Source organism: Rana temporaria, chromosome 6 (assembly GCF_905171775.1).
Source record: "Rana temporaria chromosome 6, aRanTem1.1, whole genome shotgun sequence".
In the NCBI taxonomy this organism is placed as follows: Eukaryota; Metazoa; Chordata; class Amphibia; order Anura; family Ranidae; genus Rana; species Rana temporaria.
In genome coordinates, this window is record NC_053494.1 from 126,310,463 (window position 1) to 126,326,907 (window position 16,445).

At 45.3% G+C, this 16,445-nt stretch overlaps 1 protein-coding gene across 3 annotated transcripts in view; it reads right to left on the bottom strand.

Annotated features, from left to right (window-relative positions):
* Positions 1-16,145, bottom strand: part of LOC120943775 (1-phosphatidylinositol 3-phosphate 5-kinase-like) — a 139,020-nt gene extending 122,875 nt beyond the window's left edge. For 2 of the 3 annotated variants that reach the window (XM_040357320.1, XM_040357319.1), the window contains exon 1: positions 3,342-3,889. In XM_040357320.1, the coding sequence (XP_040213254.1) occupies positions 3,342-3,370 (29 nt within the window). In that variant the 5' untranslated portion in view covers positions 3,371-3,889. Of the gene's footprint in view, positions 1-3,341; positions 3,890-15,953 lie in introns of those variants that run through there. The other variant, XM_040357321.1, reaches the window with a different exon arrangement.
* Between the last annotated feature and the right edge of the window lie 300 nt (positions 16,146-16,445).

Below are 16,445 nucleotides of genomic sequence, written 5' to 3' on the forward strand. Positions count from 1 at the left end.
CAGGATGGAAAATTTCTCTCGAACGAACAAATATCTAGAAGTGAATGTGGTATTCATTTGGTAAATATAATTCCAACAACAAAATGTTCTATGAATTGTTGTTATATTTGGAATTCAAGCCATCTGTAGCCAGCCTTACATTCCCAAGAGAAGCCAGAATGTGATACAGGTTGCAAGCAAGCACACAAAACCAAAATAGTCCCGAGAGTCGCTGGCCATTCATGGCAAGGAAATAAGTACATACAGTGCCTTGATAAAGTATTCATACCCCCTGAAACTTAAATGTATTTTATTGGGATTTTATGTAATAGACAAACAAAGTGGCACATAATTGAGAAGTGGAAGGAAAATGATAAATGGTTTTAATTCTGTGAAAAGTGTGGCGTGCATTAGTATTCAGCCTCCTGAGTCACTACTTTGTAGAACCAACTTCTGCTGCAATTACAGCTACAAATCCTTTTGGGTATGTCTCTACCAGCTTGGCACATCACATAGATAGCGAAATTTTTGCCCATTCTTTGCAAAATAGCTCAAGCTCTGTCAGATTGCATGGAGAGCATCTAAACAGCAATTTTCAATTGGATTTAGGTCTGGACTTTGACTAACACATGAATATTCTTTGATCTAAAATGGGTCTTCAAACTACAGCCCTCCAGTTGTTCAGGAACTACAATTCTCATCAAGCCTAGTCATGTCTGTGAATGTCAGTTTGTTACAATGCCTCATGGGATGTGCATTTCTACAACAGCTGGGGGGCCGTAGTTTGAGGATCCCTGATCGAAACCATTCCATTGTAGCTCTGGCTGTACATTAAGGACCCTTTCAAACTGAGGAGTTTTTCAAACGGTACAGCGCTAAAAATAGCGCCTAAATACTGCCTGAAAAACTCCTGCCCAGCCTTCTCAATGTGACAGCCCGAGGGCTTTCACACTGAGGCGACGCGCTGGCAGGAGAGAAAAAAAATCTCCTGCAAGCAGCATCTTATTTAAAACAATGGGAAACCACGGATAGAACGCCCCCATTGTGCCTATTAACCCTTTTTCAGCCACTAGCGGGGGTTAATACCGCACTGCTAGCGGCCGAATCCCGCTGCAATTCCGACGGTATATCGCCGCTATTTTTAGCAGCACTATACCACCACTGCCCCATGTGAAAGGGGCTTTAGGGTCATTATTTTGCTGGAAGGTGAACCTCTTGCCCCAGTCTCGGGTCTTTTGCAGACTTGAACAGGTTTTCCAAGATTTCCCTGTATTGGGCTCCATCCATCTTCCCATCAGCTCTGACCAGCTTCCCTGTCCGTGCTGAAAAGGTGTGTTCAGGGTGATGTGCAGTGTTCGTTTTCAGTCACACATCAGGTTTTGTTTTTAAACCACAGTTAAATTCTGGTCCTATCTGACCAGAGCACCTTCTTCCACATTGTCGTGTCCCACACGTCTTCTTGCAAACTGCAAACAGGACTTTTTATGGCTTTGTTAAAGCGGTAGTTCACCCTCTCTGACTTGATTTTACCATCGAGACAGGCATTGTAGCGCGAGCTACAGTATGCCTTTCCCGATTTTTTTAACCCCGGACTCACCTTGTAATCGCAGATTGTAGATTTCGGCTCCCGCGGGGAATGGGCGCGCCTATGGAGAGGGAGGATGATTGACGGCCGGCCCTGGCACGTCACTCTCCCCGAAGACAGCCGGAGTAGGTCTCGGCTCTTCACGGCGCCTGCGCACAGGCTATGCGCAGGCGCCGTGAAGAGCCAAGCCTACTTCGGCTATTTCTGGAGAAGCGTGACGCGCCAGAGCCGGCCGTCAATCATCCTCCGTCTCCATAGGCACGCCCATTCCCCGGTATCTTCGATCTACGAGCACAAGGTGAGTACGGGGGTAAAAAAAAAAAATCGGGACAGGCATACTGTAGCTCGCGCTACAATGCCTGATTTTATGGTAAAAGAAAAAAAAAATTTTTTTTGCGTTGATAGGGTGAACCCCCGCTTTAACAATGGCTTTCTTCTTGCCACTCTTCCATAAAGGCCAGATTTGTGGAGTGCACGACTAGTAGTTGTCCTGTGGACAGATTGTTCCCACCCAAGTTGTGAATCTCTGCAGCTCCTCCAGAGTTACCATGGGCCTCTTGGATGCTTCTCTGATTAATGCTCTCCTTGCTTGGCCTGTCAGTATAGGTAGACGGCCATATCTTGGAAAGCGCAAGACACAAAATGCAAACCTACCATTTTCAGATGATGAAATAATCAGTACTCTGTGAGATGTTCAAAAACTTGGGATAATTATATAAATACATACATACATACATACCACACAACAAAGGGACAGGCGCGCCAGTTGAAAAAGATGTTTACTCACTTCTTGATCATATCATACAAAAGCAGCAAACGGCAAAGCAAAAGAAAAGCAGTTACTGTACAGTTGCGAGCATCCCTGCTCTTCGTCAGGCTGATTGAAACTTCACACAAAGCCGATCAGCCTGACGAAGAGCAGGGATGCTCGCAACTGTACGGTAACTGCTTTTCTTTTGCTTTGCCGTTTGCTGCTTTTGTATGATATGATCAAGAAGTGAGTAAACATCTTTTTCAACTGGAGCGCCTGTCCCTTTGTTGTTTCCATTACATTTGGTGGAAGATTTGGAGCCCACTCTGACAGCCTTCAACTTTATTTGATTGGAAGAGAGGAAAGTAACCCACCTGAGTTGTGATAGACAGATATAGAGAGATGGATATACAACCTAATCCTGCTTTAAACTTCTCCACAATTAAATCCCTGGCCTGTCTGGTGTGTTCCTTGGCCTTCATGATGCCGTTTGTTCACAAAGGTTCTCCAACAAACCTATGAGAGCTTCACAGAACAGCTGAATTTATACTGGAGCTTAAATGACACACAGATGGACTCCATTTACTAATTAAGTGACTTCTAAAGGCAATTGGTTCTACTCAATTTTAGTGAGGTGTATCAGAGTAAAGGAAGCTGAAGATAAATGCATGCCACATATTTGTAAAAACATTTGAAAAACATTTATCATTGTCCTTCCACTTCACAATGATGTGCCACTTTGTGTTGTCAATAACAAAATCTCAATAAAATACATTTACGTTTTTAATAATTACAGCCTGACAAAATGTGGAAAACTTCAAGGGGTATGAATACTTTTTCAAGGCACTGTATTAAATCAATGTCTGTCTTATGATCCCTGAAAAGGAATATAACAAAATTATCCATATTTCCTTCTAAAGCTCCCAGCTTTCTCTTACAATTATAAAACCGACAGCCTGTTTTTTAAGTTTAAAAGTTCATGTAAAATACGGAAGCAGTGAATGAAAACACAGTCTTGAAACTTACCTGCAAGGTAAAAAGTAAACAGGGTACATGCTGGAGTACAGAGGAAAGTTGTGGATTCAGAAGGTTTTACCCGTGCAGCAGAAACAGATCACATCGCCAGGAACATGGCAGTGTCCATGTCTCCCGTGCATTTGTCTCGTCCCATTAGTAAGAAATCCGCTTTTTACAGAGAAATTATTGAGGAAGTGCAGTCAGAGCTTTGAAGCATGTGACACTCATCAATCACAGACAAATCCCCACTTCATTCCTTCATAGAATGTCAGCTGACCAGAAACGGGTTACTCCTACTACCGATGTATGCCAGGCTCATAGGAAATTCATAAGGCTGTAATTGCACTTAACAAGACAACTCACACTTTATTATATGTCATTTAATGCAGGATAATACTTTTTAAAGACACCAAGCGTGTGATGACAGGTTCCCATCACACAGGAGTCATCAGTTCAGTCACATTTTTGCCAAGAAAAACCTGATAAATAGGAATTCAGGTTTGAATTTAATTTCAGTTTACATCGGATTCATTTTTAATTTTTCGCAGAATCCCATCGATAGGTGACAACAGTATGAAAAAAAATAAATAAAATTGACCACATCAATTCAGATCCTTCTAAAAAGGACACAGAGCCGTATGTCATTAAAAAAAAAAAAAAAATTATATATATATATTTTTTTTTTTTTTTTTTTTTTTATTAAAAACTCTAATCATGCGTTTAAAAAAAAACACACACACACACACACACACACACACACACACACTTAGGGGCTCTCTATAATGCTAGAGTTAATTGGTAATAAAGTCTCAGGAGTAAGGATGAGCTCCAGCGTGTTTGCAAACCCCACATGCAGATCCGGCCAGGAAGTCGGCACGGCGCTGCGCTAATCACAGGCAGTGAGACATTTCCCGATCTCTGCAGCCACGCATTGGGACAAAGTCTCACTGCCTGTGATTAGCGCAGCGCATTGCTGACTTCCTGGCGGGCTCTGCACGTGGGCTTTGCGAACACGCTGGAGCTCATCCTTACTCAGTAGATGGCTGCATTAGTTACCTTACGCCCAGCTCTGGCAGGGTCCAGCACTCTGGTGCTCCGGCTATGAGAGGTCCCTCAGCTCTGTCACATACAACCAAGGGCTATGAACTCTACATTGTATGTGCAGGAACGCGTATAACTATGGCCATTGTGGCTTTGCGGAACCAGTCAGCCAGCTGAAAAGACCCTGCTGGAGACAGAAATAAGGCATTACTCCTTATTAGTCTACCCCCTGAGCAAACACATGTAGTGGTGCACCAAAATTTCAGCCACTGAAAATTATCGGCCCGAAAAATGCAGATAATGGAGGCGAAAAAGGGGCAGTCTTCTCTGGGTGCCACACTAGTCCTCCTAGCGTGTCCGTCACAGTCCCCCCTCCTCCTCTCATTGCGAGTGTCCTCCTGGCGCCACAAGTTCACGCCAATTCACGAAGTTGAATTGAATCGCAGAGTGGCTGCTGTAATAATGTCACGGCTCTTGCGATAGGTGGCACACTGATCCAATGCTGGTCAAAGAGGTTTGACAGTGTTACAGCGGCCGCCCGGCGATTCAATCCAGCTCCTTGGCACAGCGTGAGAGCGCACTACCAGCCACTGGTGAGGCTGCAATGATCTCCTGCATCATGTCTGCAGTCTCTGACCATCTCTGCTAGAGGTGCACCAAATAGAAATTTTGCTAATACTATTAGCAGCGTGTTTAAGTTTAACCGCTTGCCGACCGCTGCACAACGGCACGGCTGCGCATATGGACATACCTGTACGTCCCCTTTAAATCGCGGTATTGCGGGCGCGCACATTCCCCGCCACGAGCTCTGCGTGTGTGACCGTGGGTCCCGTGGACTCGATGTCCATGATCATGTCACGGAGCTGCAGAACAGGGGGGGTGGGGGTGCCTGTATAAACAAGGCATTTCCCTGTTCCGTCTTGTGACAGGACAGTGATCTACTGCTCCCTGTCATCAGAAGCAGATATCAGTGTTGTGTCACATGTAGCCCACCCTCCCCCCCACAGTTAGAATCACTCCCTAGGACACACTTAACCCCTTCCTCGCCCCCTAGTGGTTAACACCTTCCCTGCCAGTGTCATTTACACAGTAATGTATAGCACTGATCGCTGTATAAATTACAATGGTCCCAAAATAGCGTCGAAAGTGTCTGCCATAATGTCGCAGTCACGATAAAAAAAAAAAGCTATAATTCTATCCCCTATTTTTTAGACTGTAAATCAATATACGTTTATTGCGATTATTTTTTACCAAAAATATGTAGAATACATATCGGCCTAAACTGTGGAAAAAATAATAGTTTTTTTTATATATTTTTGGGAAATATAGCAAATGGTAAAAAAATATTACTTTTTTTCAAAATTGACGCCTTTTTGTTTATAGCACAAAACATAAAAACTGCAGAGGTGATCAAATACCACCAAAATAAAGCGATTTGTGGGGGGGGGGGGGCCGGGGAATATGTCAATTTTGTTTGGGTGCAATGTCGCACGACCGCGCAATTGTCAGTTAAAGCGTTGCAGTGCCGAATGGCAAAAAGTGCTCTGGTCAGGAAGGGGGTAAATTCTTCCGGGGCTAAAGTAGTTAAGTAAGAAATTGCAGACATACTACAGGAGATGGTCAGAGACTGCATTTTTCTTACACTAAATGTGCCAATAATGGCCAACAATAAATTCATATTAAATTTAAATTGATGATATCAATTAAAAATTCAAATATAATACAATAAAAAAAAAAAAAAAAAAAGAAGGTTTTATATATTATATTTTTTTCCTAACTGTCATTATCCTGCATTTTCAGTACCAAAATTTCCATTTTGTGCACCCCTAAAAACAAGCATTTAACTCTTGCAGTTTGGTAAACCCCACTACAAGCTCAACTTTTCTTGTGGCCGGAGATGGGATTTAAAGTAGAACTCAGCCCAGGTTCACACTGGGTACGATTTGAGATGCGATTTCACATGTCAAATCGCATCTCAAATCGGCGGCATTTGCCGGCAATTGTACCGTCCTAATCGGTGCGACGCCGCATCTGCGGCACTGCACCGATTTCAAAAAGTAGTTCCTGTACTAATTTTTGCGATTTCGGGCCGCGATTTACATTGAACCCTGCACAGATGTCTCTTAAATCACGACAAAAATCGCGATTTTGAATTCGCAGCAGTGTGAACCTAGCCTAAAAGCTATTTTTTTTTTACATTTTGGATAGAGTGGAGAGGAATTAGAACACCTGTCCATTTTTATTGCAATAATTTTTTCTAGGGACAAGCAAAAATTTGGGATTTTGTTTACTTTAATTTTCAATTATAATAGTAAACAGGACAAATGGAGAGGGTGGATCTCCTTAACCCCTTTATTTTACCATCATTATGGAAAATTAAAGTAAAGAAAATCCCAAATTTTTATATATATTTTTTTTGGCAAAAATGTTCAAGGGGGACACCAATTCTGGTCACCTGGGGGCCCCAAATGATTCTCTTAATTTGCAGGGATTTCATCTCACTTCCTGTTTGGCTATGGGACAGGAAGTGAAGGGAAATCTCTGAAATGGGATGGCAAAAAAAAAAACAAATCCAAACAGTGTGTTCTAACCCACCTTTGCTCTAGACAAATTTAGTTTTGACTAAACTTTCACTTTAAAATGCTCTCTTTGGTTTGCACAAAACATGTCTACGGTTAGTGTGGACGATAATCCTTGATTCCTCAGTCCACAAAAGGCCTGGTCTTCGTCCTATGCTGTATTCTCAGTGACAAACTGTAGCTTTGCTCCAATATACTTTTTGGGTATCAACGTTTATATCTGGAACACCCATGTATGGAAAGTTGCTTCTCATTCCATTTGTAGGTGTATGCATTTTTATTCAACTGCTGTAAAGTCTCTATGATGAAATTTGGGGGTTCTTGGAAGCAGTTTTTAGCATCAGATGGCGACTCTTGAGCTGGACTTGCTGGTCTGGCCAGTGACTGACGAATCAGCAGTTATTTAAAATCTCTTATTTACCTTACAGTGGAATGACAGATTTAAAATAAAAATCAGCAATCCCTTGACAAACTTCTAGGCATCTACAGCCTTCTTTCTGAATGCCTAAGGATTTTTTGGGCCAGATCCACAACCAGCAGGCGCAACTTAAATGTTCCGATTTAAGTTACACCGCCGCAAAATTTCTACCCAAGTGCCCGATCCACAAAGCACTTGGCTAGAAATTTGCAGCTGTGTAACTTAAATCTGTCCGGCGCAAGGCGGGCCCAATCTAATGGGGCGAGTCCCCTTTAAATTAGGCGCGCTCCCGCGCCGGACGTACTGCGCATGCTCCTGACGCTATTTTCCCGACGTGCTTTGCGTTACCTTACGCCGAGTTTTGTGAATCGCGATGGGTAAAAAAAAAAAAAAAAAAAAAAAAAAAAAAATGTTTTTTTAAATTTGACAGCGACGCGGGAAAGAAGAGTATACTTTTACATGGTGTACTAAGTTTACACTTTGTAAAAGCAGCCCTAATTTTGCGACGGCAAACTAACACTTACAGAGAATTAACGAAGGGAAAAAACCTTTGTGGATCTCTGTAAGTGCTAATTTGCATACCCGACGCGGAATTTCGACGAGAAATGCCCCCAGCGGCGGCCGCGGTACTGCATCCTAAGATCCGACAGTGTAAAACTATTACACCTGCCGGATCTTAGGAATATCTATGCGTAACTGATTCTATGAATCAGCCGCATAGATAGAAACAGGGATACGACGGCGTATCAGCAGATACGCCTGCGTATCCCTTTTGTGGATCTGGCCCTATGATCTTATCATAATGGCACCGCACATATTACAACAGCAAAGAAAAACAGGCCCTAGATAGCGGAGGTCCAATAAGAAAAGGTTCTATCACCATACTTCTCAAGGAGGATCTAACCACTCATCTGAAACATCCAATTTGAATTTCATTGGAATTTCAAAGTGGTGGTAAATGTAGGGGTGCAATTACTTTATTCATGCGACACATTTGCTTTTTTTGATAATATACATTACCCAAGTAATTTTTAGGTGTCATTTGTTTAGTTGTATACCCTTTATCCATAAGCGCTGTTTAACTCCTCTAACCAGGTTTGGAGCACACAAAGCTGCATGCCAAGTGACAGCAGTTCCAGCGGGTTTTAGTGCTGTGACAGCCGCAGTCCAGCATGAAGCCTAGGAACTAAATCGATCAGCTCCTGGGCTTCTGCTCATTTAACTGAGCTTGCCATAGAAACCCAGGATTGGCAAATTCTGTCACTTGGCCCTTCTCAGCAGGCACCCAACATTTTGGCTGGGTGACACTTGTCTGTCTAGCTCTACCTGATACCAGCCAATAATCAGTTATACCCAATTTTCTGCCTGATCACCTTATGTCACTGCCTGTCCCAGCACAGAAGCCAGGACCCTTATCAGAGCATATCCAGATCTCTGAGCTTGTTGTATATCACTGCACATACACGAGAGTACAGCTAGATATTCCAGCCATCAGGAATGATACAGATTTTCCAGGAACAATGTCAGTTCTTAGAGCGCGGTCTGCCAGAAATGTACCCGATCACATTCCCATCAGCTAACACCTATACCTTTCTGAACATAATCCATAGAACGCTACAACGTATGTACCTTCATCACGATGCATTATAAACCTGATCATACATAAGGCAATGTAAAAAAAAAAAAAGATATACATCTTCTATGAGCCTGCAAATGTTTAATGGTTGGAAGGAAATATATTCATTATGTATGAGCAGATTTTACTCCTAGGCAAACCATTACGGTCTGTTTTTCTTTTAAACTGACCACACACTGCAAAATCTCCTTTAGATTATAGTGGCGCACTGCAGTGTGGGTGTGTTGCCAGCCAGTGTAACAGTGAGTTATTCAAAACAAATGGCACCACAACACACACACACAGTGCACAGGTTATTTTGCATTGCAGTAGCGCACAGCGAGATGTGTTTTACCGTGAGTTAATGCAAGACAATTCATGAAATTGGTCATGTTGGTGACCACACTTGAGATCCCCTCCATTTACCAAAGTTGGCCAGCACTGCACTAGACACAAATGACAGATACAGAAATTGATGGACATGCTGAAAAATAAATTGCAAAATGTGCAACTGCATCAAAGTAGTCAAAATTTCTTGAGACACAGGGAAACACTTCCAGAGCAGATTATGGCATCACAAGCAAAGAGAACTTGTCACGTATCTACATGTATACCCCCCAGCCCAGTAAACTCACTAATGCCTCGTTTCCACTCAGCGGATCAGTTCAGTACGCTATTTTGAGCGTTTCCATTATGAAAGTAGCCCATACAACCGAACCATACTGCACCATTCTGGGTCCTGCTTCAGATGTGGGGCCATAGAAAAATTGTACGGTTCGGTTAGGGCGGAGCTACAATACATTCCACCGATTGGTTTCTTGTACAGATTTTCCCTCCCTCTCCAAGTCCTGAAGATAGATAGTTACAGAGTTGCAATATAAAAAGTGTCTTTTATAGCTGCCCTTCTTTAATATGTAGCCAAGTGACTTTTTTTGGTATGTTTTAGAAAGAGTGGTGAAGGGTTAGACCCTCTTGTCACATTTTAATTGCCGTCTGTGAACCCATTTGGGAGATTTAGCCCTTTATTTGCATGGTGACAAAATGTTTGCGAAATCTAGACATTTGCATTTATCCTCATCAGTAGGAAGGGCAATTCTTCCAATTGGGACACCCGTTCAGGGACAACCGTTTAACAGGAATTCGTCTAACTTCGGCCCCCATCATATGGGCACCTGCGTGTAGCGGATTCCGCTTGCTCAGCGGGAGATCGCTCCGCTGATCCCTCGCTGAGCAAGTAGAAGACAGTTCCGTGTCCGCTCCGCTGTGCAAAGCGGACAGTCCCACTCTCTTCTATGGGGAAATCGAATGGAAAAGGACCGCCTGTCTGTTTCCAGCCTATCTAATCTGACGGCTGAATAGAAAACAGGATCACAATTCATCTGTTTTTTGCAAGCAGGATCGGATGCCGGGTTTTACCGGACACGTCCACTGACATTTACCACTCCATAGGGGAGACTGGAGGGTCCTAAAACGGACAGCCTATGTGAAATGGCCCTTTGGGGATTTCCCTCCAACCTCCTGGAAATTAAGCGATGTGAAATTTCCCCAATGGTATACAGACATCAGTGTCTACAGGAATTGCTCTGCATGAGGTTTCAATTTCTTCCCATAGTGCAGTCAGTGTAGGTAGTTTTCTACAGTACACCACATCCTTAAGGCTGGGTTGACACTTGAGAATGCAGTGGCTCACAGAGTCCAGTGTGTCTCCATTCACCGGTTTAGGGCTGAATTCGGACCTGAAACTGACCAAATAAAAAACGTTGTGGAGAAGCAGAAACCAGCGCCATAGGGAGACGGTCACAATCTTCTGTTATGTGAACTGGATGCGGTGGAAACCCACATACAATTCCTACTGGTGTGAACTAGAGCTGCACGATTAATCGCGGAGAATCGTTATCGCGATTCTCCGGCCCCCGCAATCTCACCTGTTGGATTTGGCGATTCTCAGCGTGCGGAGTGAGGCTGCCTGTGTCCCTGTGATGGAGTGGAATCATTGGTTGCGACAGAGCCAGCGTGAAACGCAAATGGCTCGGAGATACCGGAACTGACAGCAGCCAAGACCTGGAGATACAGGAACTGACGTCAGACGTCAGTTCCGGTATCTCAGAGCCATTTGCGTTTCACGCTGGCTCCGTCGCAGCCGTTGGGCAGCAGGACTATTCTTCCCAGGGGACAGTGCAGCTAGTGCAAGGCAAGCCTGTACATGTCACACAGGCAAGTGTAAGGCTCTAAGCTGCTGCTAGTATATAATTTATGTATGTATTCTCTCTGGCAAATATTCATTTTATATATTCTCTCCTGCTATGACACAGGGAATTGTTTTCTCCTGCGTGATAGCAATACAGTTAAATGTAAAAAAAAAAATAAGAAATAATAATTCAATCAATAAAAAAATAAGTAATTAAAAAGTAAAGAAGAAAATATTAAAAATAAGAAAATTATACAAAAATTAAAAAAGTAAAAACAAGCTACAAAAAAAAAAAAGATATAATGTAATAAAAAAAATAAAAAAAATATTTGAACTAACCGTGCCGCCCCTGCCATCCAACTGCTATTCTCCGGGGGGGTGGTTCGGTTGGTGGGGAGGGGGTGCATTGCAAAACCTGGCCTTGGGGTGGCAGGGAAAGGAAATCCAGCCCTGCTGGCTGCCCTCTCACTTCTTCCACCCTGGCGAGGCGGCAATTTGGGGCACAGTGAGGCGGCAATTTGGGGCACAGTGAGGCGGCAATTTGGGGCACAGTGAGGCGGCAATTTGGGGCACAGTGAGGCGGCAATTTGGGGCACAGTGAGGCGGCAATTTTTTTTTTTGCTGATCCGAAAAATGATCCGATCCGTGACTCCTGATCCGAGGAACGATCCGAACCGTGAGTTTTTTGATCCGTTGCACCCCTACCGGTGACGCACTTCCTGTACCTCAGAACGAGGCCTGGAGCGCAATGCTCCTTTGCAAACCCCCCCAGGAAGGAGAGATCAGCAGCGTGGCGGATTTTTTGCAGAGGGACGATGGCTTTTTCACCACAGCTCAGAGCGCCCATGCATGTCTTTGTGGCGACCTGTGAGCGACCGAAGCCAACAGGTTAGTTCAGCTCTCCCCGGCCTCCCTGAACCTGCCTCAACAGGGGTACCCTTCGACTTCACCGTCTCCAGGTAATATAAAACAACAAACGTGTCGCTGTGTTCGGGAAGAAACACAATCAAAATACTGAGGAGCAAGGGGGTGGGTGGGAACTTATAACAAACTTGTCAATTGATTGTGTTTCCTGTGGGAGGAGCCCTCATCTCTCTGGTGTGCCGTCCTGGAAGGCGTAAGGAGAAATCCCCAAAATTGTCACTATTTTTGTTTACAGCGCAAAATATTAAAACTGCAGAGGTGATCAAATACTACCAAAAGAAAGCTCTTAAAAAAAAAAAAAAAAAAAAAAAAAGAAAGAAAAGAAGGACGTCAACTTTGTTTGGGAGCCACTTTGCACGACCGCGCAATTGTCAGTTAAAGCGACGCAGTGCCGAATCGCAAAAAGTGGCCCGGTCATTTGGCAGCCAAATGGTCCGGGGCTAAAGCGGTGTTCCACCCAAAAGTGGAAGGAATACCGTTTTAAGGACTCCCCACCCCCTTACATGCCACATTTGGCATGCCATTTTTTTTGGGGGGGGCAGTTTTGACAGGTATCCAGCTCCCACTTCGGCTTGGGCTGCCTAGGTGACTCGAGCAGAAGTTCCCCTCTCCCCCTCCCGCCACATCACAGGCCCCAGAAAATTGCCCAGCCATTGAGAAGGCACAGCGTGACTCACGCATGCGCAGTGCACACACGGCTATGAAACTGCAAGTGGTCACAGTTGGGTGCCCACACTTGTGATGCCAGGGAGAGAACCAAACGTTCAGGTGGTGGAATCGCTGGATCATGGGACAGGTGTGTTTATGCAGGCTGGGTTCACACAGCCGTGAGGAGCAGCTCACAGTAGGGGGTCCGGTGCGCCCCTGTTCACTGTTTTAGGTCTGATTTCGGTGCCAATTGTTGGCTGAATTCGGACCAGAAGATGCACAGAGCTCCTGTGCAATTTGCTCTGGAGATGTGTGAACCAGCTCCATACAGAGACGGTCACAATCTCCTGACATGCGAATTGGATGTAAGCAAACCCGATCCAATTCGCAATAGTGCAAACCCAGACTTAAAGTCAGCAGCTACACTTTTTGTAGCTGCCGACTTTTAATAAACACAAAAATTACTGGGTTCCACCCACTTTTCGATACATACCACATAATCCGCTTCAGACTTTAAAAAAATGCCTATTGCAGTGCGTATGGTAAACACACATTCCTTACCTTGTTTAGAAGGCATTCTTCATGGCTTCCTGTCTATCTGCAATATCCAGCTGCACACTGGCTCCTGGTTGTCATAATTCCCATGAGTCAGTGGGTGTTCTACCGATATGTGCCCTCCATCGAAAAGTGCACACGCAATGCGTAGGACGGGGCCACATATCGATAGAACACTGGCGCTCAGCAGTACTGTGCGTTGTCTATACTGCCCATGTGCGAGATCGGGCAGTGCATGCTGGTTATTTAGGAGCACTGTCTCCCGGAAGAGTATCCTTGTGGGCTTTGCTTGCCCACAAGCGAGATGGAACCGCGCAATACAGGGAAATATAAGGTTTGTTTTAAAAAAACAATAACAAATATATTTAGCGCCGTTAGTGAGAATAGCGATTGCAGCATTGCATTAATATTATCTTAACAGATGGCTTTATAAAAAAAAAAAAAAGTGCAATATGTCGGTGGAACTCCTTTAAAGGGGTTGTAAAGCTTTGTGTTTTTTTTCACCTTAATGCATCCTAAGCATTAAAGGTGAAACCAACACCTTGCAGTCATCGGGCCCCCGTTTTACTTACCTGAGCCCCGAATCTCCGTGGGCGCGATCCCGCGTTGCTACACCCCCCCCCCCCCCCATCTCTGCTCGGCTATTCAATGGATGATTGATGGCAGCGCAGTCATTGGCGCCAGCTGCTGTCAATGACGCGGCACGCCAGGGCCGAGTGATACACTCAGTGGCTGTCGCGCCTGCAAGGTAACCCCCTCGGGAAAGAGCTTCCCAGAGGGGGTTAGATCTTGCGGGGAGAAGCCGCAAGAGCCGCTGTGAGACCCCAGAAGAGGACATTCGGGGCTACTCTGTGCAAAACAAACTGCACAGTGGAGGCAAGTAGAACAGGTTTGTTATTTGTTATACCCTGACCCTTTAGTATCACGTTAAAGGGGTGTTCCAGCCTGTTTTTAAGTTTATTAAATGTCAGCAGCTACAAAAAGTGTAGCTGCTGGCTTTTAAAAAAAAGACACTTACCTGCTCCACGGTTCCAGCTCCTCGCTGGCCGGGGCTCCGCTCCTCGGCCGGCGTCCTTATTCCTAGTGTGGGAGTGACAGCTTTCGGCTTCACGGCCGGGCACCCACTGCGCATGCGTGAGCGCCATCCCATTGGACAAGCGCTCACCTACAGGGAGGGGCTGCAATAAGGCGATTAAAGCGGTGGTTTCCCTAAAAATAAACTTTTGACATTGCATTTGCTACATTAATTACAATTAGAATCGAGATGCCGAAAGAAGCCGAACGTCGGTACGGCTCTATACGGCGCATGCGCACCGACGTTCGTCTTCTTTCTTTCATCATCTTTTGACGCGATGGATGCGTCGGTCGGATGCCTGTCCATCAATTAGGAACGCCCACCGCCAGCATCGTACCCGGAAGTGGCGGTGGGAACGAATATAGCAAACGCTACGTACGGAGGTATTTTTTCAATAAAACCAGCCGATTCTAATTGTAATTAATGTAGCAAATGCAATGTCAAAAGTTTATTTTTAGGGGAACCACCCCTTTAAGCTATTCGCCTTACCAGCCCCTCGGCGGAAGGAGGAAGTGGGACAGGAAGTCCCACTGCTCCTGAAGCCCCCACTCCCCCCCCCCCCAAAAAAATGACATGCCAAATGTGGCATGTAAGAGGGCAAGGAGTGAGTTAAGCGGAAGTTTCATTTTTAGGTGGAACTCCGCTTTAAGGTCTGAAGAGGTACAAAAGAACAAATGACAAGATCAGACTACCCGCCCTTTTTTTTAAGTTCAGGATCGGGCCGGGCGCACGACACTGGCATTCCATGATATTCCTCCCCTACCTTTTGAAGACCTTATATATAATTTAGCCCCGGTTCACACTGCCACGACTTTTCACGAGACTTCAAATTGCATGACAAGTCATGCCCCATTAACTGCAAATGGAAGCGGTCTAATCGGTGTCACTCAAGACTAGGGATGAGCACTGGCGTGTTCGCACAGTCCACGAGCGGAGTCCGCCCGGAAGACTGCACGGCGCTGCGCTAACCACAGGCAGGGAGACATTTCCTGATCTCTGCAGCCAAGCATCGGGACAATGTCTCCCTGCCCGTGATTAGCGAAGCGCTGAGCAGACTTCTTGGCGGGCTCTGCACGTGGACAATGCGAACACGCCGGAGCTCATCCTTACTTGAGACGCTTTCCGACTTAGAAAAAGGTTCCTTTTGGTGTGACTTCAATATGACTTGTATTGACTTCTGTTATTAAAGCCGCATACGGTTGTCAAGTTGGAAGTTGCGGCAGCGTGAACCCAGGATAATAGAGCGATCACAACGCGGCTGAGCGCGGTGTCCCTGGACGGATGGGAGTTGTAGTGTTTTCTTCCAAAACTCACCAGCAGGGTCCTCTAACTTTATCAACAGGCACAATGACAAGGATTATGGGTGCCATGGTGTGTGATGTGATTATCTATTAATGACACAAGCAGGACATGCCACCCCCGCCTCCCCTATCAGTGTGTGGGCAGAGCAGGGCAAAGGACTGGCCAGGGAGGGATGCGGGAACTGTGAGGAAGCCGGAATGGGCAGTCAGCACATTAGCCGGGGCTCACATGACATGTGTGTCCATTCTGTACCTCCAGAGGCCCCGCCACTGTTACCTTGTGTGGGTTGCGGACAATGCCTTCCTTGCCTCATACAGAGGAGCCAGCAGAGGCCGGGGAACGACACCTGATGCTGAGGATCGGAGGTGTGCCGGTGAACGCCTCCTGTACACAACACAGGACCATCCAGCTCCTCTCAGGTCACTTCTCTTCCTGGTCCCGCAACAGCCAACAGCTGAGCTCTCCCAGCCAGGCAGAGCCAATTAAGGGGAGAGCAGACCAAAGCAATCGGCACGCCGAGCAATCGTACAGCACACACACAGTGACAACAGAGGCTTGCTGGTGAGGAGCTGGGCTGCTTTGCTACATTGTAACCACGTGCAGGAATAAGCTGGAGAAACATTGCTTTTAGGAATAATTCGCTACATTGTTATTTATACTGTACTGTATTTAACTCTGACATCTCAGGAGAAATGTATGGAAGGAGACACTCCTCCTGTCCATAGGTGTGTAGCATTATGGTGTGCACCCTAAACACAAATATATATA